This window comes from Erithacus rubecula, assembly GCF_903797595.1.
Source record: "Erithacus rubecula genome assembly, chromosome: 2".
Taxonomy (NCBI): domain Eukaryota; kingdom Metazoa; phylum Chordata; class Aves; order Passeriformes; family Muscicapidae; genus Erithacus; species Erithacus rubecula.
The window spans coordinates 59,226,589-59,250,969 of NC_136685.1; the positions used below are offsets into that span (position 1 = coordinate 59,226,589).

The 24,381-nt window shown below is 40.6% G+C and overlaps 1 protein-coding gene across 2 annotated transcripts in view; it reads right to left on the reverse strand.

Moving 5' to 3' along the window:
* Positions 1–24,381, reverse strand: part of PHACTR2 (phosphatase and actin regulator 2) — a 70,126-nt gene that overhangs the window by 38,311 nt on the left and 7,434 nt on the right. For both annotated transcript variants that reach the window (XM_079331354.1, XM_079331355.1), the window contains exon 2: positions 5,791–5,958. In XM_079331354.1, the coding sequence (XP_079187480.1) occupies positions 5,791–5,958 (168 nt within the window). The remainder of the gene's footprint in view (positions 1–5,790; positions 5,959–24,381) is intronic.

Sequence of the window (24,381 nt, forward strand, 5' to 3'; positions counted from 1 at the left end):
TTTATAGGGAAAGCACTTACATATGTCAAAATAGAATAACTCCACACTGCATTCCATCCCCAAACTGATGGGGACAACCCAACCTGGTCTTGGACATTATTGTAGTGATCCATGGGACCATGGTGCATAATGTTCACAAAATGTGAGCATCACTTGTAAAATCCTAATAGGAAAAGGTAGTCTCCCATCCTGGTTCTGTTTACATATGGACATCAAAATCCATGTGACAAGTAGACCTCAAGCTGAGAGCAGTGAAGCTTCAGCTGTGCTGGACTTCATCCTATTAGTGCTATGGGGTAGGGCTATTTGTCTCATCAACTAATTCAAATACTCTCTAGGGTCAGTCTAATTGTTGTATGCAGAGTGATAATACCTCTTGCAGTGTTTAATCTCACTTGTGCCAGCCCAGTTGGAATTACACCTTTCCCAGCAGCAGGTACCCAGCTGCTGACACAACAACACTGGCTGACCTCAGCAAAGGTCAGAATTTCTTCCTAACATCTAATCTAAACCTGCCCTCTTCCAGTTTAAAGCCACTCCCCCTTGTTTTATCATTACATGCTCTTGTATAAGTCCCTAAGATTCTGTGCTTCCCGAATTTGCAGTACCAGTTTTACTTCTCACACTGCAAAGTGCAGGCATTCAGCAACTCCTCAACATAGGATGCATTTCCCCATCAAAACAGCAGCAACTCCTGGCAGAAGAGCTGGAAGGAGTGAACACTTTGACCAGTCCAGTTCCAGCTGCTCATGCCTGTGAGATCAAGAGCTCACAAATGCAAGCATTACTGGCCCAAGAACAAGTAAGCTGGCATTAAGTCTGTGTCTATATACTCGGGTACTTTGAGGGCTCTGTCCATTAAAGGTCAAACCTGCAGCATTCCAGTCACACTTGACAGCATGAAGGAGCCCGTGAGTGTGGCTGCAGACTCTCAATACCAGCCAGCCTCCTCAGGGAGACTGTGGCAGCCTGAACTCTGATCAAGACAGGCTCCTTGGTCCCACACCTAAATTACCACAAGCCCTCCCAGTTTTTCCCCTGTATTTGTTGAAGCATGGACCTTGTGTCACACATGGCATGGAAGCAAAGGTTTGCAAAGAGTTTTTCATGGAGGGAAGCAGTCCCACAAAGACTGCTTTAAAAGAGATGGGGGGTCATGAAGACACAGGACTATGTGGACAGGCAGGGATGGAGAGCAGATGCATTTCCTCTGACACAGCCCTGAAGGATGAACACCTTATGCATGTGCTTTATACTTGTTTTGTTCCTGGAACTATAAATATTATTTTATTATTATTTCAGCATTACAAATATTATTTAATTCCCACTCTTTTTTTCTCTCTGCTTCATTTTTACATCTGTTTTCTTGGGGACAGTGAAATGAGTTGATCTCTTACATATCTGTGGGACAATTCAATGCCACTTGAAAACAATAATGCATCAAGCTTAAGAACATTGAATCAGACCTTCCCCCATTAATGTCTCTAGTTTTCAGGATGATATAATTTTCAGTTCTACAACATTGAATTAACAACTGCACTGAATTAATTATCATGGGAAATGCCAATTGTCATTAAAAGGCATGAACCCCTTACACTTCAGCCAAAAAACCTCAAAGCATTTCATAAATTACACAGGTTTCATAACAACCTTGAGACATAACTATCTCCATTTCACACATTAGAAAATTTGTGAACAGATAAGAAGCTTAAGTCCCAGTCCTCCATCTTCTAAACTGCTAGCCATGATTGGTGTTTTTATTTAAACTGATTAAGCTCAATTAATTCAGCTTGAAAAGATAATTTTTTTAAAAATATTACTCGGCTCACGGAAAGAACGTAAAAAAATCAAGCTAGTGTTCAGTACTACTATCATAATTTTAAGTCCTACAAAGAAAAAAGCAGAATCTTAATTTGAATCAAAGTGGTAAAAATATGTCCCCTTGTATAAGAGTAGCCTATCAACTTAAGAACTTACACTGGGTCAGTGGACTCATCATAATAACTTATGGTTTATTACTTTAGACTTTAGATTATGAAATATATTTCATGTTTACACAGTCAAGTATTTTGTACCATCTTGTTGCCGAACACCATCTTCAAACACCTCCTGACTTCTGAATGCTTGACTTTGTACCTCTATCATTTTAGGAAAGCCTACTGAAACATAACAGTAGTTAAAAGTAATTAGCTCAGCAGACTTGTCTGAGACTCTTAAAACTCTGTGCAATTAGGCTGAGTGACCAGCAAATGCTATCATACAAATCTTTTCTGCAATATGTGTATATAAGTATATAAATATATCTCTACATGAATATGTAGATATCTCAACATGTCTGTCATATATATGATATGTAGATATATATGTGTATATAGAAAGGGGGGAATATAAATAAAAATTTCAACATGAACACCAACATAATGTTTATAACTTTAAGCAATAATAAAATGGAAAAACGATTTCTCCATCTGTGTACATGTATTTACTGAGAATGATTACTAAGAGGTCAGTTCTGGCTGTGAGGGTAACTGGTTATGAGTCCTTGCCAACTGAAAAAGGCTGAGGTGAGGCAGGCAGGCTCCAGTTTCATTCTCCAGAAGAATCAGAAAATCCCAGGTCAAAATCCTTCCCTTGTTGCACTCAGAAGAAGAGCTTGCCCTGACTTCAGATGGTTACTTCTGTAACCATCAGAAAGGATGTAAATTTATTGTGTTGTGTGCAGCCTTTATTTATTCCCTACTCCCCTTCAAAAAGCAAATATTTGCTTTTCTTGCACAATACAAATAATAGTAACACTAATAAGGGGAACAGTTTACCTTAAAAAGCAGCTTCTCTCTCTCTCTCTTTCTCTCTCCCTCCTTCCTTATCCCCTCAGAAAAGACTGCTTAGTGATAATCAGCAGCTGCAAACCTCAGGCAGTCTTAAGACCCATTCTTTGACTCGAAGAGTGCTGTGAGATTCTGGATATTCTCCAGTATTTAGTTTTGTTCTTCTAAAAGAAGCTTGAGAGAATTCTGATTATTAATTTTTCTCTGACCTAGTAAGAGCTAAAATTGCCTTCTGATCCCTCTCTGTATATACTTTTGCAGTGAAGCTTTGAAGTGGCATCTACTTTGTGCCAAGACACAAACTTCTGCCTTTTCCTTCGCAGCAAAACATTGCAGAGGAGAGAAACCCTTGGGATGATGGCATTTTATGTTTGTTTTTCCTAGATTTTGAAAGCCCTCTAGGCAAAAAGCATACAGCCAGTGCCCAGAGAATAGATTTTCTGAGATAGAGCGTGGAAAATATGTTGCTAAAGGGAAAAATTCTAGCCATCATTCCCACACTGGCACAGATATTAAGATCCTACATCTAAACATCGCTCTCTTTTTGATGTTTGTGGTATTTACTGTTTACGAACATCTTCCAGTTGCTCCTAAGACAAAAAGTCCTCCATGGTACATGTCCTGGCAAGGCTGCAGCAAGAACCTATTCCAAAAAACCTACTGAAAACCCAGAGAAAGTAATGAAATCCCCTTCCAACAGCTTACAATCTGTCTTAGAAGAAACCCTTTCTTCAGCTGCATGTGGATTTACCATGCTGAAGAGAACTGGCAATAAAGGAGGATCATCGTGCTCTCTCCCATGGTCCTGGGCCAGGAAATGGATTTCCTGCATGTAAGAGGCAGGCACACACACAGCCCCCACTTGGTAATGTAAATACACCTCTGATGGAGTAGCCTGAGGAAAAGGATATCCTGTAGGATTTTTATTTTGAATGGATGTCTTCCCATTTCCTTCTCAAGTGAGATAAGCAAGTTTCTTCTGCCGTGTCACTATGCAAGCAACAAGGGGCAACTTCCACATAAATGCATCTTCTCAGTCTCCATTGGTCCTGGGTCTATTTCCTCAAGAAATACAGGGAATACTATTTTTACTCATTCCTGAAATTACCATCTAAGGCAGGATGAATGCAATTCAAACTACTTCTCAATTCAAGTTTCAAGCCCCACGTGAAGCACACACACAAACATAAGTGATCCCTCGCACAGTTTAAAAGCAAATCAGTGTTTTGAGGGACCACAACATCATGAACAAGACCAGCAAATTAAGTAGAAGTGAGCATCTAAGGAGGCACTTTTGAAAATGTTGACCTTAATTTCTTAGTGCTTCATTTCCTGCACTTGTAAGAGAGATACAAACACATGTTTTGCCTTGGTATTATAGGAATTGATGTGTCATGCTTGCACGACTGGATTCAGGCCCTTGGAAGAAAGACAACACAACATAAGAAACACTAACTTTAACATGAACTTACCAGATATTAGGTTTTTTAAAAAATAATTGAAAAATGATACATGCATTATTATTTAACACTTGCTAATAGGTTGTGAAAGTTTATGGAATGTCTGTATACCCAGCTTATAAATGGTCAGTACTCTGAAGAACCCATTGCATAGAAAATTACATACCTGTCCAGGAGAAGCTGCAGAACATTCAGGAGTCATTAACTAGAAATAACTTTGCTTTAGCAATATGATAAAAGTGTTGGGAAAGCTGAAGGAAAGTAATGAAGTAAGTAATGAAGGAGATATCAGACTGAGAGGATTTAATTTTTTTAAATATTTTTTTTTTTACTGCAGTAGTAGAAGAAATTGTGGGGGGTATGACGTATGATATGTGAGAAAAGAAAAAAAAAATCAAAGGAAAACAGGAGAGAAAGAAGTATTAGAAGATCTCATAAATCTGTTCAAAACTTCAGCGGGCATCTGGAGTGATGAAGACACCAGAGAAAATGGCTTCATTTTACTTTTCATGTAAATAAAGTTTGTTTTAGAAGTTTTGCTGTCAAACCACAGAGCTCATTGCTGTAACTCTCAGGGGTTGGTATGGGTTTAAAATGTCAAGCAGTGTACTTATAAGAGTTCAGGGAAGCCTACTAAAAACACTTTGAGAGACTACTGTTGGTTTTATTGCCTACAGCCTTGGAAGACAGTAGACAGGCAGCTTTCACTGTAGCAATGGATCTAAAGAGCTCACAAAAGCTCACTGGAATCTAATTAGACTCGAGTTTGGGAAACCACAACGTCAAATGTTTGAATCCCAAACCAAAAGTTTGGGATTATTGCAGAGAAAGTTTGGCTAGAGCAGTGACACAAAGACACACATATATGCAGGGTGGCATTCAGTTTTCTAAACATGGATGTCTACAGCCACTTCAGATGCCCCAGGGTTTTGGAGCTGTCTGCACAGGGATGATAAATATGATATCAAACCTTCTGAAGAGCAGCCAGGACACCCTAGAGCATCTCAGGTGGCCCCAAACAACTATGTTTGGTTAACTAAATCCCAGCCTTCAATGTCCCTCTTTTTCAGACAGAATATAATTCCATCACAGCATTTGATTTCAAACCATCCTTCCATCCTTGTCAGTGGGGAAGTGAAAGGGCAGAGCTCGTTCTGCTGGGCATGGCTACATCTGCTTCTCCCCCAAACTTCCGTCTCCATGAAAGCAAGGTTTGCTTCATAATTCAAGACACTGACACCAGGAGGAGAGAGAGATTTTTCTCTATATTTGAGGATGTATATAGTAAACAAATCAGCTGTGTATTTTAGGTGATAGGTTCAAGAAGACAGAAGCTGAACAAGACTCTGTTTTTCCTTGCCAAGGATCAAACTCCTTTTCTGTATGTCAAATCCTGTGCCTAAATAATCCCTGCCATCTAACCATCTAATATATTCAAATATTACCCTGCAAAACCATCACAGTGTTTTCTACTATTTGCCACCAAAGGGCCACAGACATACCTGCTGATGTTTCTCTGAATTTATCACTGGTCTTCTTCTTCCGCCATTTCCAAGGTTTAAAGATTTTGCCAATGTTGGAAAGCTTGCCCTTCCTCTTGAAGGGGGGAGTTTGGGATCCTGGGGCTGGTCCATCTGAGTTAGCAATTGAAGCCTTGTCCAAACCATCAACTGTATAAAGAAAAGAAATAAAAATAACTGAAGGATGTAAAACAAAATAGTACCCAACAGCTAAACTCCTCCACTCCCAGATTGCACAGGCTGTGCATGCATCAACATGGATTTTTCCTGTTCCAGAAGGCAGCCCTGGGCTTCACTGCTTCTCAGCACCTCAACTGCAGCTGTCCAGAACTTGCTTCTTGTGATGCTCATCTGGCATATTTGCACAGTCTGCTGGTTTTCTATCACTACAGGAGAATTTCCTTCAACAAATGTTTGGGTGGCTTTTTCCCAATCCTTGGTAAAGTTGAATAACTAGCTATCATCACATGGAAAACAAAACCCTTGCAATGTGAAAGCATAAACTGTTTCTTTTGGGAAAAATCAATCCTTTCTCAAACAAACTCTAAAGGTAACTGTTCTGGCAGTGGAATGGGAACAGGTCTGTTTGATATCCCTGGTAATCAGTCCTTCCCAGCACAGCCTGCCATGAGTCAGACTTCTTATTAACAAAGCCTATTCAACAATAAGCTTTTGAACTGAAGCCAAAACTTAAAGAAGGATTTCTTTACTGCAAAAACATATTGAATAATATAAAAGCCAATACTTAGCATCAATGGTCAAACTTTGAGTTTTGTGAACCAAATCAAGACTCATCCCACAACATGCTGTAGCATACAGTTAAAATAAACTACCCTGAGAAATCTACTATTATTTATTTCTATTTAAGAATTAATGTTTCTTAAAGCCTTCCATTTGTAGTCCTGCAAACACTTCCAATGTGCTGAATTTTACTCCTGTGAACAATGAAGTAACTGCCATTATTTAGAGACACAAAATTAATCGTGGTCTTAACTGTTTGTGGCATATAAGCTCTGTAATTGCTTTCATTCATCTAAACATTCTAATTATAACCAATTCGGAAGAGAGTTGATGCCACTCTGAACAGTAGTAATGATAATCATTGATCATTAAATCAGAAATCTATTCAAAGAAAGAAATATCAATGTCCTCTTTTTACAGATGGAAAATATGAGGCACAGAATTGTTAAGTGCTTAATTTTATGTTTGCCAAATAGCTTCCTGAATCTTGGTCCTGTGTCCTAGCTGTTAAAAAGATTCATATTCAGCCACATAACATCATGGTGCAATCTTATTATTTATTCTCTTTCTCATACAAATGACATTTAATGAGTCCTATATTTGTCCTAGGCTTTAGATTGATCCAGGATGCTAAAAAAAAATCTTCTTTGTGAGAAAGCTGACATAATGAAAACAGAGTCCAAGAGACTTTATTTCCAATGTTTTGAAATAAACTACTAGGAAGAAAGATTCATTTTATAACTTCATTGAAGTCTATGAAATTAAAACTAGTGATAAACTTCCTCACCTGTGTGCTCTGGAGAACAAGGAAAACCTTAGAGATTTAAAATGAGACTGCCTTAAAATGAATCAGCTACCCCCAACACACCCTGAGAAGCCACAGGTGAGAGGTGGAGGATGAGGAGATCACCAAAGGCAGTGAACAGCTCTGCAGAGAGGCACAGGAGCCCTGCAGGGGTGCCTTGTCTGAAATTAGGGATTGCACTTCTGTCTGGGCTTACAGGCATTGCCTGTGGAGTGCAGTCTCCTATGGAATACAGAAACCTCTGCTGGAAACTGTGGATCTAAGGGAGAATTACAGTTATTTGGAGTGTATGTACAAAGATAGGAGAGCAAAATTTATCCTTGCAATTCCAGCTGATGTAAGAAGGGATGAAGGCCATGGTTTGCAGCCATGAAAAGCCAGGTAAGAGGTAAGGAGAACACCAGGAGTTAGGCAGTGCAGCACTGGAATAGATCCTGGGAGGATTGGAAGGCTCATCCAGGCAAACCTCCAAAGCTCCTTCTGGGGCTGACCTCACCTACTGCCAGGAACAGTCCTGCCCCAAGTAACCTCCAGTCCCTCTCAGTCAAGAGTCCTGTGGTGCCAAGGGATGCAGAAATACACAGTTTTTCTGCAAAATCAGCACAAGTAAATCCAAATACTCAGAAGTGAAGTTGTGAAGAAAAGAGACCAGGATCTGTTGGTTGTGGAGTTCTGTCCTGGGACAGGAGTCAGGCATTATCTCACTGGCAGAAGCACTGAGATTATCAGCTCAGTGGAGTGAGAGGCTATCCACCCTTGAGGCAGCAGCACAAAACCCGTGCTCTTCTCTCCAGTGGCTCAGACAGGCTGGGCTACTGGGTGAAAAGACTGGTGATAGACAGCATGGTCTTCTAAGAACACTGATCTTTTCAAATCCTCCTGAGTCATGGAGTACAGCCTATTGCAAGAGACCACTGTCACAACAACCTCACCTAGATTTTTTTTTTCCCTGTGCCTACCAGCAGAAATAGAGGAGGATGAGGGCTCCAATAGCTCTGCACAGAGAAACACAGATCTGCATCGGTGCCTGTTCTGCCCTCTGCTGAAAACTAACTCCAAAACAATGATATTCATCCTAGCTACAGAAATCTGCTTCAAACTGAGCAAATAAATTAAATTCATGGAGAATAATTCTGTTCAGGAAGATGGAAACTTTTGAAAACAGATGCTGACATTAATTCATTCTGACAATGAAAGAGAAGGAGTTGATTTATCTTGTGAGTTCAACAAGTGTTCAAAATTGGGAATTTGCTAATCCATGGACCTTGTACCAATTCCTGCATTTGAAATATGTATTTGAAAACAAGGAATAAACATAGCCAGATATCACAGACTAACTTTAGAAATAATCTAAGATAAAGTACTATGTCTAGAAAAAAATTATTTCTTTTCAAAAGCACATATATTATATGTATAGATATATATCCACAAGTCAGCACATTTTATCAATTAATAAGCTACTTAGAAAAAACCCCCACAATTTCAGCAATGATGCTTCAGAGCATTTACTGAAAGGTCTACAAAAATCTTTTTGTTTGAAACACCCACAGGAAACTGATGCTTCATATGCACACTATTTGCTTTATAGATCATGCACTACTCAAGAATAAAGCAGTGCGTTTTCCACCTCAGAGAACTTCTCCACCTTCTATTATTCATTATAAACATTATACACATTCACTGAGGGGAAAAGAAACATCTTGGCTTTCCAAGGTTTAGAGGAGCTTGCTGACTTGTGGTACTCTTTTGTTTGTATATAATGTCTTGAAATCTTGCCTTCTTTCCACCATCTTCAAAAACACATTCTGTATTTTTTAATTCTGTATATATTTCCTCTGGCAGTGAAAATAAAAAGCCATCAGAAGAGCCTAACCTGCACTCCCCTCACCAGCACCTTTCCATACAACTGATATAATCCAATACTAGTATATATTTAAGGGATTATTTTTCACATCAGGGCTGCTAAGTACAAGATGGTACCAACAGAATATCAAGTTCTCCCCTTCCCCCACTATGCTGCATCTTTCCTGCTGCAATCCCTTCTCCAACCCACATCATCCAAGGCTCACCCACCTGTACTGCAACTCTGCTCTGGATCCTTGTCATACAGCAAGGTTAGGAGTGGCAAGACAAGTGAAAAATCCTCCTCCTATTGCTGGACAACATAACCAAGAGGGGAAAAAGGCACAGAATCAAGTGCCCCACTGATATCAAGGCACTAAGGCAGCACTGGTACCCAACACTTCCACTAGCAAGAGCTCTCTTGCAGTATTGCCATGATATCACATCACTCAAAGTATGTGAGGAAAACCTTTTCATCCTGTCAGAATACAGGTGACTCAGGGTATTGCCACATCTAACCATTAATGAATTGAGGAATGCAGTAGAATGTACCTTGGTCCTGGCTCAGAGTTACCTTACAAGTGCATTTGGATACAATTTCTGTGCTTATTAATGATCAGTTAGGTAGTACAGCTATTTTTTTCTCTTCCTCTCACAACACCCTGCTGCCTGGAAGGAATGTGCTGCAAAAGTCATCTTGGTTTATTGAGACCTCAAAACCTCTTCTGACAACAATATGATTTTCTATACTGCCTTGCCAGAGGGCACAGAGCTGGAAATCATGGGTTTTATGACAGCAAAATGAACACTTTTTTGCAGATGCCTATTATCTCTAATTAGCAGTAAGTCATCAACTTGCTATAGAGTATAAGCTACTTATTCCTCAAGCTTACTGGCAAACTTCAAGACACTACATGATAAAAGGTTTGACATCGTCATTAAAAATCAGAAGTCATTCTGACACTATAAATGTCATTTTCAATAAATATCTCAAATTATTATTTTTCCTGATCCAAACCAGATGGAAATAGTTTTGGGTTTTTTTCTTTCTTTCTCACATTTTTTGTTTTGTGGGTGTTTTTGTTTTATTTTGTTTTTTGTTGTTGTTCAGTTTTTTTAATCTACTTGGAAGGGAAAAAAATACAGCTAATCCTAGGTGGATAAACTGGCAAATGAGAGAGATATAATCTACCTCTAGGCAGCACAATGAATTGGCATCTGCATGCTTTTGCTTTGCCATACATCTGGAGTTTAGCTTTAGAGAAACTCTGTCATGAGCTAATTGATTTGATTGTGTTTTAATTAAATGAAAGGAAAAAAGCTGAAGTTCAAATGTGGGCGGCAGAATGGTAGTTTCCATATGGAACTGCCAATATTGCCAAATGTTAATTGGACCTCCTGCTGGCAATGAGCTAAACAGGCTGGGTAGTGGCTACTTCATAGAGAAATTGGCTGCTGCTCTGGAAGAGCCAGAGGGAATCCTCCTAGGATAACCACAGCAAGGATGGAGATGATGGCCTGGATACCTCCAGGTTTCTACAAGGATACACACACAAATGCTTTTGGGGTTGTTGGAGTCATACTTGGGTCAGCAGTGCCAAAGTCCAGAAAGGGCTTCAAGTCCAAACACTGCAACTCCCACTGCTTCCACAAGCAAAATGTTAACTTGCTGCAGAAAGTCAAACACAGCAGGAGTGGAAAATTCAGCTCAAAAGACTACATTCTGTTCTGCCTGTGATGAGCCCCTAACTAAGCTCTGCAAAAAGCACAGGTACTGCTACACAAGTACTTCAAAGGACAAGAGGGTCCTCATGTGGCTAATTCTACAGAAAAAAGAAAGAAAAAAAAAAAAGAGCAAAGTTATGATTGGAGGATACTTTGTAGAGACACTAGAAATGCCAAAGGCAACACAGCCAGTCAGGGCTACCCAGCCTCACTAAATCACTCTTCCCATGCGGGAACCTCATGGTTCTGAGCTCTTCTGCTCCATCTACACTGGCATCTGATCTGAGCTGGGTACATTCTACAGCACATTGAGCACTGCAGTCAGACTCTACAATCACACCACCTCTCTTCTCAACTGATTCTTATGTCATAACACATCAGAGATTCTCTTAAGGTCTGAAAAAAAATAAAGATCTGACCTATGCTTGCAATATGCCCACAAATATGTGTTTGTAAATTAATTATTTACATTTTGGCTACATGCAGTCCTTATTGGAACAGCTACACAACTTCTTCCTCCACTTCAATAAAATTTTTAACTTCCACACTTCCAGCTCCCTGAAGAAGGAACAAACAAATGCTCAGCTGTCCTGTTATAGAGAATTGAAAGAAATCTGGCTGAAAATCTTCTTGATACCTCCACTCTCACCCTGACTGGCTTTAACCAGAAGAAAAGTGATCATAGGTTTAATGCAGGATGCTTATTCTTTTTTTCCTTAATCCCAATATTTGAGAAAAAAAAAAAAAATCAGCAAATGGCAAGTTTCCAGATAGTTACACTTTCCAGATATACGAAACATCATATCAAAGGTCAAAGTAACTCCTCCACAAAAACAAAGAGGAAAAAAAATCCAGGCACAGTAACAGATATGTGGGAGGACAGAAAAAAACAACTAAAAGCAGTGTACATAAAAGAGCAACCAAACTACTTTGAGCAACTGAGTTGCTAATTGGAAATTAATGCTTGTGTCTAAATATTAAGGGATAAATCTCCTTGGAGTACATAAGTTTATATTTCTATTTATAATTTAAATACTTTTGGGGATGATTTTGTAATTTCACTTATGAGTAAGCTGCATGTACTCATATTATTAAATTCTGAATTGGTATTTTAAAACATCACATCAGAAAACCAGAACTGCAAAACTGCAAATACTTCTTTAGTGACTTTTCTTGGCATAGCCTTAATATAAGGGAGAAAAATAACAGTAATAAATGTACTTCTTTTTAGCTGCAGGCAAGTGGTAAATCTCCCCAGCAGATATTGGCTAGAAGTGTGAAAATAAACTGTAGCACCTGTGGCCCCTCTCCTGTGTGGTGATAAAGAGGGATTAAAACCAACCACCTTAGCAGTAGTTAATAGGTGTGTTATACCCATGCTGAGATTAAACTGAGTGACGAGAGTCACAGAGAAGGCTTTGGCCCTGGTTTCCACCTCCCCAGCTAGCAGCAATGTACTCTCCATCTGCCCCAAACAGGCCAGGAGCCCCTGGATGGCTGGCTTTGGCAGCAGCAGCACCTGCTGAGGCAAGGGAAGGCAGGGGAGGATGCCCAGGGCCAGCTGCATGGCAGGAAAGATGGGGCTGTAGGTATGTCACACCCTCAGGTGGCCCTAGCTACTCACTGTTCACTCTGAGCCAAAAACCTACAAAACAGGAAAAGTGTGGCCAAAGTTACTCTGGGTCATTTATAGCTCCACTCCTTTCCATCCCTAAGCAAGCTTGAGGCATCACAGGTCTCAGCTGGCTGGCTTCTCTGGAGGTGTGCATCATCCCAAAGGAGATGCTGTAAGATGTTAGGAGATGATCCTGCTAACTCACCTACTCTGCATCACTGGCTAGAGTACTCAGCTGCTGATCCCTCTCTGATGCCTTTCAGCCATGCCTCTGACACCCCTGGAGAGACAGAGGCATTTCCCTGCAGATCCCTGGCTGTGCCCCAGAAGGCATCACCACTGCAGGCAGAGGCAGCACACAGGTACAGCTTTAGAGAGATGCTGCTCACACAAGGGGCTGCCAGTCATCTCAGCCTATGGTTTTACACCACCACAACAGAAACCTTGGTTGAACCACCAGCCATGCTGGTGACCATTTGTAAGGATGCACATTATCACTGCACTGAGACAAAAAAAAAATAGCCTTTTGTCTGGGCTTCTGAAACTGAGCCAGCTCCTACTTCTGAGCTGGAGAAGTGTAGAGAGTGTACCATTGAGCTGGGGCAGGAACAGAACAAGAGTGGAGGGGAGAGAAGTCTGAAGAGAGGGAAGACTTCTGCCAGGAAGTGATCACCTGAGCTCACTGCCAACAGGCACGAGACATGCTTGATGCTTTCAGCACATCCAGTGCTGAAGCAGGGACCACCTGAAGTGCTAACATCATTAGCTGTTTTCCTCTTCAGTCCTCTTCATGAAAAAGAGAACTCATTCCATTCCATCCAGCGCTCTTGCCAAACACAACTCTGTATGAATATTACATGTGTTTTTCCCATTCTTATTACAATCTTTAACCAAACCTTTCATAATTAACATGTTTATATATCTGAAAGCAGTTTGGTTTTGTTGGCTCCCACCCCAATGCTTCCCCACTCCTGAGTACTATGACAAGGAGTTCCTGATCTATGAATAACAGAACACTTACATACCCAAAGCCTTAGCAGCAATTTGATCAGTCATGTAATTAAATGCCTGGGACAGGACAGCCCAGAGCTCATTGTGTTGCCTTTCAAGAGCAACATTTTCTTCTCTACTGGCAGCACTTCAACACCTTTTTTTCTAGCACAGGAAACAGCATATTGCACTTGTCCAAATGTGTGCAAGTCAGCCTCAAAGCAAATAGTCTCTTTCTGTGACCTTGCAGGCCTCAGAACCCTGCCAGCGAGGTCAAGAACACTTTTAAACCCAACCAGCAAATTTCTGATTGTTGCTGTCATTGCAAATATTTGTACAGGCTTTTAGCTCTGCCGTCTTTGTAGAGAGAACTGTGTTTATTTTTAAGTTCAGTTTTTAGCTGCCTTTAAAATGCTTGTCTTTGTTGCTAGATACGAGCTTGAATAAACAATAATAGTGAAACTCCAAAATACTCAGAACAACCTATTAATGATTAAACAGTCTTCTTAGTCAAAATACTAATTTGCCGACTCTAAAACCACAGCCTTTAAGAATCATTCATAAGAATTATGATATTATATGTACAGAATGTTAATACAGTCTAAGTCATCTTCTTTGCTATGAGGGAAAGTGAGTTGCCAAGTTGCAGCTGACTTTTTATTCTGCATCATGTTTCATTACCCTCTTCCTCCCCAGCCACACAGCAAACAGCTGTTTTATTCCCTGTATCCTGTTTTTTACTAAGGCCAAGGTGGGGAAAATCAGGCACAAGCTGACATATTTGTCAGGCCAGTTGCCCTTCTTTTGCCAGCTTAAACTTGGACACTCAGGGCACATTAATGTCAAAGGACAAGTCTGCAATTGTGATGGGATTCAGTCTTACTCTAAAAACCAGTATGGCCCCTTTCCTACACAATCAAGAAACAGTAATTTCATCAGTGAAGACACTGTAAATCACTATAGTAAAACCCAGTGGAACTGTAGTACCATCTTCATGAACATTTGAGGCTGTATTCATACATTTTACTTCAGTCTTTCCATGAAATCAGTGTTTATGGGAGTGAGGTGCTGGTAATAAAAAAAACTTTAGTTGGAACAAATTACAGATGAGAAAGCTGCTGCCCTCCAGCTCATTGCACTGGGATGCTGGGCTGGAGCCTGCCCTGTGCACTGCACACCCTGGGGGCGCAGGTGCTTGTCACTTGTGGAGGCAGGGCTGGAAACCAGGATCCCCCTTCCTGGGGGGAGAGCCAGCTGCACTCTCCTTTTACATCCAGGCATCAGCCCTGCACTAACCAGACCATCAAGTACTCCTGGGAGGGAAAGGGGCTAAAGAAAGGGGATTGTTGAAGCTGCAGTTGGGGAGACATCATCTTGTCAAAGAAGGCACTGAGAATATGCTTTGCTCTCCCAGTGGATTCTTCCCTTAGGGACAACAACAGCTCAGTAAGAGCATCATCAACATGGCAGATACATAATTGATACCTTCATTTCCCCACTTGCTTGTTCCCAATGTATTTGAGGCCTCCATTTCTTCTCTGCTCTCTGTTAATAATGAATGACTGCACTACCGTGGTGCTTAAAGAGGGCTGGCCATAGATCAAATCTCTTTGTTTAAAGAGCAGCGTGGACAAGCACCAGACAGACCATTCTTGTTTCAGCTCCAAGTATAAAATGAAAGACAATAGCTTGAACAACAGATTTCTGATTTTCATTAACACCTGCTCAGCTGTTGCATTTTAACAATATTCATTCAGTACTTAGCTTCAGAACACAGAGTTTCAAAGGGCACCAGAGGAAATGCCTGTTTGCCTGTCAGGGGCACCTGAGCCCACCCAATTACTCCAGCACACATCAGTACATTGCTGTGCAGGAAAGCCATTCCTTTTGCTAAGTGGAATTAGCAGTCATCATAGCCCAATGAAACATTTTAAGCCTTCAAATTACCATTAAGATGCATTCAGGCTGATTGTGAATCAGATAATATATTGAGTTATTTACTTTGTACAAAACCCAATACAGACAACAAGAATAATTTAGCCTATTTTAGCCAGATTAATGTGGACAGAGGTCACTTCAACCATATGGAACGCCATGCTTCACTGTATTTTGTATTTTCTTTAAGACTGTCTTTAAAACTTTAAAAAATGTATCCTTCATTAAAAATATATTTTTATTATTCCTCATTTATTTAGAGGTAAACCAGGCTACATGACCCTTGAGTAATTACAAGCCAGAATATGAAACACTGACATGAATTACTTAAAAAACCAAATTAAACAGAAGTTGTTCTCACAATTATCAAGTTTCTTTAGCTTTATGATTACAAGTGCCATGACCTTGTTGATATAGATGAATTGAGCACAAAAGCTTTACTATTTAGCCATGTGCTTAAGAATGCAGTAATAAGAACTTGATTAAAATAAAAGAGGTGGTGCAAAAAAAAAAACCCCAAATATGACTGGCAAGCCCTGGACCTATTGCTAGCAACTCGAAGCAGCACTGGAAATTCCAAATCCTTGCAAATAAAGTATGGACAGTATCAGTCTTCACCAAGTTCATCTTTGGCATTATTAAAGATCTATAAAGCTTTCTTTTTTAAACTACTACCAAACGTTTTCCTGGAGAGGGAACATTATGTGATGAGTGCTCGCCTGTTGCCATTGGTCCCTGGGAAAGTGAGCCATTTCTTAGGAAAGCCCACAGGAATACTTCAGAAATTCCTGCTTGCAATTTCTGCCTGACCTGACTGTTTCTCACCCTGGGCTTTCTGTAACTTGCCCAGCAGCTGATGCACCCAACAAGGGACAGAGAGGGCTATTTATCTGCTTAGTCAACAATGGATCAACACATGTACAAAGTGTCCCAGAAAAGAATGAGCAGTCTCTCTTTCCACTGGTGCTACTTCCCCAGGGTCTCTCTCTGGGGTTTGCCCAGAGTCCATCCTGGCAGGCAGGGCTTGCTTGGGTCTCTGCTCTTCCCACCCAGCAGCTCCCAAAATAACATCACTGCAAGGATTCAAGGAGGGAAAGGAGAGCAGAGACCCCACAGGTAATGGATGATCTTTTCCCCATGCCCAGTGGGCACAGAGAGAACACTGGAGCCCTGGAATGGCAAGCAGGAGCCAAACCCTGTCCCTGAGCCCCTCTGCAAGGCACAATGTCTTCACAGGCACTCCCCAGCATTACTTTAACTGTGAGGTTTGAAACTGTTGAGCTCCAACCTCAACAGAAGGAGCAGAAGGACCTTTCTGCAATCACTGGCAATTTACTTCCCTCAGAAAATACCTCCTGAAAAATTCTATGCCATACTGAAAAAACTGCCTGGTAACTCCACCTCCAGTGAAAAATGCTTTGTATAAGAACAGGTTGTGAAATAGAAAGGTTAATAATTATTCTTTATAAGAGCACCTTCAAGCAGCTTACAAATAAATGATGGCAACTTTGTCGAGCTTAGCAAGAAGCTGTGACATTTTGGAAATGAAAAGAAGTGATAAAGAGTTCAGTCATTTTGCTTGCCTTGAAAAAGGTTTACAATTTCTCTTAAACCTCCCTCCCACTCCTGCTAACATTCAAGTACTTGGCACACATTTTCAACATTTTTAGACCCTGTACTCACTTTTCACCCTAGCTGGATGCTGAACTTTGGGAGAGAGCAGTAATTTTAACACCAGGAAAGACCAAAAAGGGACTGATGCATTACACCATGCAACTGTTTGCCATGGGAAAGCATTGTCTTTCACATCCTGTGCTCACAAGAGCTATGGTAAAGCAGGAAGAAACCTGGAATTGTGATGAAACATTTATAAGCCATGATCAGCAGAAAGGAAGATTTCTGTATTTAGTAGGAAATTTTCTGTATATCAATACAAGTGAAGTGTACAAGGAATACAGGTAAGCACAGCAGCACAGTCTGACTCAGGTTTTAAAAAAGTGCTAGAAAAGCACCACTAACCTTCACTGATTTTCTTATTCTAGAAGGAATGAAATTAAACTAAATCAAATAATGAATAACATACTAAACTGAAAAGCACAGAAAAGCAAGGTGTATTCCAATCAGGAGCTTTTTGACAAGCATTATGACATTTCATGCATTTATGAGCAGTAGTTGCTGAGAATCAGCTCCATAGGTATTTTCATTTAAACCACAACACTTCAGTTTCATGTTTGTGAACATGCACATGGCTCATACAACAGGGCTGTACTCAGCCTTGCATGCTGCCTTTAGTTTTTGGACAGAAGTCAGCACGAGGAGGAGCAGCCTGGCCAAGCATCCATCCACTGTAAATCAGCTCTCGCCAAATCAGCTCAGCAATGCCAGAACAGCCAACTAAAGGAAAGGGTCCATGGATTGTGTCAAGGTACCAGGGAAAACAGGATCCTATTTCGGGTAACACCTGCTCTGAGAAGAGTGAAAAACCTTCAGATGTGTCCTCAAAGCTTCCAATCCCAACAGCTCCATCACCCACACTGCCTTCCTACTTCAGTCAGCCTCTCTGCTAACTTTAAACTTCTGTCTTTTAAACCACGTGGGAACCAAAGGTTTGAGTGGACTTTTAATTATCTTTCATGTCAACATAGACTTTTAGAGTATAATTGAATTCTGTGGGAAGTTTAGCTTTGAGAAAAGTTAAGGAGAAAAAAGTAATGAATAACAAGGAAAAAAGAGGAAGGATTACTATGGCACACACATTTTCTTCAAACTCAAAGCAAGACAAAAGACTGTATTTGCCTAATTTGCTCATGTTCTAGGAATACCACAGTTTTTTCACTAATACTGCACACTTTCATGCAGTAGGAGGGCCAGCATGCAGGCTGGGAATGCCCCCTGGCTGGAGTGTGGAGCTCTCAGGGATGCACAGCTCCCTTCCCCAGCAGTGGCAGCACTCCAGGCTCAGCACCTGCTCCCCAGGGAGGCAACTGAGCATGGAAAAACACAAACACAAAATATAAAGTGGCTCATGTTATTCATGCAGAGGGAAGTGCCTCGTTACTAAATACTCTGGAATCCATGGCCCTGAATGCTGGCTTTTAGAAAGGACCTTTGAATCCATATAATATTTTAATAAACCTGCCACTTTCACAGCTAAAACAAGCCAGAGAGTAAAGCCAGGGCTAAATGCACAGTGCTAGAACACTGCCTTTGGTGTGCTTTGGTCAAGCTGCAGAAAAGAATGTAATCTCAATGTGTATCTGGATGGTTCTATAAGTACAAAACTCTGCTGGTAGGAACAGGTGAGTAATTGGTGAAAATACTGCAAGGACTATAACTACAAAAAATTATGTAGTTTTTTGTGCAAGGAAAAGTTCTCACCCCTAATTTTACTGACATGCAGTCTAATGCAAGGGGCTCTTTTTCAGGTATATACAGAAACAGTGGAGGAAATGCAGGGCTGTATCCAGAAAAAAGAAGGATCAAATTTACTTCTTATGGCACCTACTCAAGACTGGGGAGGCCCAGAGCAAATCCCTGCCATTGAAGGGACACTTAACCTACCACACATCCTAAACCTGCCTTATTCTTCTACTGAGGAGCTCTGGGGAACACTGCTTTATCTCTCACCTTCTTTCATGCACCCTTCCTACAACCTCAAACAACTGCTACTACCAGACCTCTGGCTTCCCTATTTTAACAGGCACGACAAATATTTTGAAAAATTGTCAGTTATCTTGAAAACTGTGTTATGGACACTTACAGAAAAACACAACATCATATTAGTCTGATGTTAAAACTTCAGTGAGTATATGTGACTCAGCACATACATGCATCACTCAGTGGGACTTCACTCAATTCCTAGGTTAGAAGAAAAATGTTCCTGGCAATGTATCAGAAAAAGAGCCATCAATATGACACCAACAATAAATGCATCAAGGTAAACTAATGGTTGCCTTTCTCACCTAACTTTGCAGTAAGATGCCAGACTAAAGAGGGCTACTGGAAGTTCTCATAAAAGACTCCCTACTTTACTATCCATCTCCTTGAAGCATCATCCTTTGTACCACCTCAGCATTATCCCAGTTTTCCTCCCCTCTCTCTCACCTCAAACACAGCCATTTTTTTCTTTTTTTTTTTTTTTTTAACCCCACAAAAAGGACATTTTTTGTCTTAAAACTTTTGCAACCACTCAATATGTTAATAAATAAATAAATAAATGGCACCAAAAATGGTAAGTGCAAATGCTGAATTATAAGGAAATACACACAGTAAGACAAAATAAACCTCTCAACATTTGCAAGTTTTCCCTGCATTGGCATCTGGACATGTAAGTAATCACTTAAACCAGAAAGAATGGGCTCCATGCTGGTATTTTTTTTATGAGATTGAAGTGCCTGCTATTTGCTTTTAGGAAATGGCTAATTTCATTAGCAGTTCTGCATCTGTTCTTCCTTTTCTCTCCACTCAGTCTTACATGGAGTATACTGCACAGACAAGAAAAAAAAATCTAAACTGAAAGAAAGAAACCTCTGGGCCAATATATAGAGAGGATGTATCAATTCTTAGGGGGTTAAGAAAAACTCATCTGTGCCATCAGACACCTCCCTTCTGACATAAGGACACTGGTCTCAGCTCTGCCCTGCTGCTACATACAGGTCCTCAGGGGAAAAAACAGGTTGCCAAATATGCTAACCAGTAGCATTCCCATCCAACACTGTCAGGGAGTGATGATGTTATCTGCTAAACCACAGGCAGGCAGGGGCTGAGGATCCTGGTCCCATGCAAAAGGTAAAGAAAGATTTAACCACAGCAGTGGGATAATTCACTAGCTGTCTTCAGCTGATTCCTTCATCATGGGGAACTCACCTAACAAAGGATTTTATATAGCAATGCTATTTTGGTTTTTTGGTTCATTTCACCTTCTGGTGAGAATCCAATGTTTCCTGCAATGTTCTCTTCTGTGGTTGAGGAAACCCTGAATGCAATGTAGGATGAGCTAGAGGGAGAGAGAGAGATGTTTTCTCTACAAACAGATCCCTAAGGACAGCTGGTGGAAAGGTAAAACCACAGAGATCCATGGCATGACTTCAGTCATTTGTGCTCACTTATGTCCATGGTCTATGACTTTCAGGTCTGACACGCTCCATCTATAGCATGGGGGGGAAACAAAATTTGATTATCACACAAGACCCATCTTCAGGATGGATTAATACTCATGGAAGACTTCAGAGCTGAGTGACATGAACCCTTCCAGATCATGCCAGGGTAACTATCTGTGGCCTCTATTCTTACATGCTTTCAGATCTTGCTGATTTTGCACTGAAGCAGCTGGGAAAAGCTTGTACCTTAACAGGGCTGAGTTGCAGCCACTGCAGCCATTGCCAGACTAAAAACTGGTCTGTGGAATAGACAATGTGCAATGAGAGACATCAAGTCCTGTGCCCAGCTTTTCCTACTAACTAGAGAAACCTGAGAAGGCCCAAGCTTTTGTTAATGGTTTAAAATGTATTGAAAAATAATGCTTAGCTTTTGTATACCTTCTAGTGACCTAAACCTGTATTCTCAAGGTTTTTTCATCATTCATTGATGTGAGCTGGAAAGGTACATTCTTTTTCTCTCTTTTTCTCCTTCTAAAATACATGATCCTAGAGATCCAATACTGACTTTAAACACTTTTTTCCTTCAACACATTTTTTACCATGAACTTCAAACAAAGCTACAGAGTTTCCAGGTGCATTAAACTTTCAGAAACACACTGTTCATCTTGCTGGATCTGGCTAAAATATGCTCTCCTCCTGCTCTCCTCCTCTTCTCCCCCTCTTGCCTCCGGTAGCAATGGGAAAATTAAATCAGCAAGAAGAGAAGTGCAGGGGGAGTTAAGAGAGAGGTGTTGCCACAAGTGTCCAAGATACTTGTTTTTACAGTTTCAGGTTTCTGAGAATTCCCTTAGGCTTTGCCAACACAAACTTTCTTCCTCTTTTCAGAATCGTGTTCTCTCTGTAACATGACACGGTTACATGACAGTACTGCCCAACAAAAAGCTTTTAAAGCAGAGTGACAGCCAGGTAATTTCTGCAATCCTTTGTAGTTAATACCTCTTTCTTTTTCTTGCTGGTTCATGTTTTGCTACTCTCTTACTGCTTTCTTCTCCAACTAAAGCAAATACTATTTCTGCTTGGTTTTTGTCCAGCTCTCAAGAAACTGACTTTATCCACAGTCTTAGTTGTCTACTGTTCATTCCCTTGCACAGAGTCTCTATTATGTCCCACTTATTTCTTCCATATCCTATTTCTATGTGTCAAAAGCAGCAATATTCAAGCAAGAATAAACAACAGCATGGTTTTTCCAAGAAATCAAATCTAGTGTCTTCTCATAAGAGTCAGACCAGCCTTCCAAAATTTTCCTTCAAGAATTTAAGCACAAGAACTATCCTGCAATTACTGCAATTGTTTAAAACGTTGTATGGAATTTTAGCACAAATTATTAATATCAATATTCTCCTTCTTTTTTAACAATCACTTGAAGAATTCATGACAGTAGGAAAATCATCCATGGTGGTAAAATGTGTAAGGCAGGAAACCCCTACACCCTTCTCTGTATCAACATAAAGGAGGTCAGATTTGCAGTGCACTAGAACACTGCTTCACATTTTCAGAACAAGAATATTCTTAGCATCTGTGCCAAAACCAACACTTCCTTCCCCTCAGAAATGCAATAAATCTATAAAACTCCAAGAAACAAACCAGTAATCTTCAGACACATTGAATGAATTTACAGGGAAGGAAATGCACAGCCAGTTCTGAATTATTAACAATGAAATAAATTATAACACATTATAAATGCATAATTTAAACACATCTAATTTCTTGGCAATGAACTTGTCTGGGTTTTTTTCTCCTCATAAAGGCAGCCAGTATCTAAGAATCATTTCCCACCAGCTTAGAGGGACTTTAAACTGTAACGTGACTCAAATTACTTGATTGTATCCCACTAAATCTCTTTCATAAGCATGCAATGGAAGTGTCATTTCTTTGTTGATTCATCCAGGATCTTGGGGGGAAAAATAAAAGGGTGGGAAAATAAGCCCACAGAGATTAGTTTTCAGCCTGGGTAACTTTATATTGCTTTATATGACATACATTCTTCAGGTAAGTTGATCTCTAGGGGTTATAAGCAAGGAGAGCAATTGGGAGAAGAGTCTCAAACTGAACCCTCTTGTACTACTCACATCACACCATGTTTTTAACTCAGGAAGCTGCTGCTGAGTGGAATTCACTTGTTTGGTACCCAAACACTAAAATCCCATTAACAGTAGTGGTGAGAGATGTACAAGCCACACTGAGGCTTTCTATGGCCTCAGGGGCAAACACTGGCTAGGAGCATGTGTCCTGACATCTCACTCCCTATAGGAATTGCAGCTGGGGCTCTTCCATGGACTCCCACTGCTTCAGACACCCACCCAAAAATACTTACACTGGGGTATGCCAGCACAGGACACAGACATGGACACTGGCACAGGGCACTGGCTGCCCAGCTCCTGGTTTGAGAGGGAAGATCACTGGTGCATCCCACTGCAGCAGGCTGAGCTGAATGCAAAGCCTGGCTCTAGGAATCACAGAATGTTTGGGGTTGGAAGAGACCTTAGAGATTATCAAACCTCTCTGCCACATGCAGGGAACCTTCCACATTCTGGCTTCCAGGCTCCCATTGCAGTAGTTTGTTTCTTTACCACACCATACTCTTCCCTGACAGGCTGCCCTCCCTGAGGTTTCCTGGGCATTCAGACCAAATTTCACTCATGACAAATGCTATTCTACTTAGTTGATCTGACTACCAAACAGAAGTTGAGATCCAAATCACTTTCCTCCTGTTGCCTGCACTTGCTCTGTAGCCATGCAGGCAGAAGACACGGAGAGCCAGCCCTGTACCCCACCCCAGCAGAAAGGGTCAAGAGAAACAAAAACTATTTAACTATGCATCAACCATGTTGCAAACCCCAGAAATAAAACCAGGGGTTACAAATCTTCAGTTAAGAGTTCACTTTCTGAGCTGAAGCTTCCAGCAATAAAAAAAAGCTCTTAGGCTAAAAAAAAAGTCCCCTAAAAGTGTATGTAAGTCTTGTCAGCAATGTTTTAAGCTGAAAGTGTAAATTATGATAATAGTGAAAACATTGTTTCATCATTAAGCTAGCTCAAATCAGTAAATATTAGAAATTGTCTGCATTTTTGGTGAATTATCTCGAGATCACAAACCACATGATCTGTTTGCATGGCTCATGCAACAGCCCAGGCTCTAAAACCCAACCAGTATCTAAGGTCTCTGACCATTCCTGAGCTTTTACTGGGCAACACACTAAAATGTTCAGATTTAGAAAATACAAAAAAGGATTAAATAACACTGAAATTACCACTGTGCATCTACCTGATGAGGATTTGCTGACGGTTTGGGCAGATGGTCAGAATGAAGACATTCTAAAACACTAATTTAAAAAGCACGTTCTCAGGGGTGAGGAATGCAGACTGATCTTTGGGAACAGAACTGGTTTTGCTCATATGGTTTCACATCTTAGGACAGCTGTATCACAGCCTAACTCTGCTGGGCAAAACATCATTCCAGTTAATATGAAACCAATGCAGGAATCAGAGAAGGAAAAGGCTACATGGCCATATCTTTTCATATCAAACTTCATTTTCACAAAGCTATCATTGACACAGATTTGGAATTAACCCTCTGATGATCTGTCATTCTCATTCTACTTACATGCAACCTGGCAGCATACCCTATACTTCCATACAGTGATGGAGTAGCCATAGACCCTCATTTCTCCCTAGCTTTTTCCCACTTACACTGATTATCACAGTTGTACAAAGCAGCAAGAGAACAAGGCAAATAAATCTTTCCCTTCAGACAGAGACTTTAT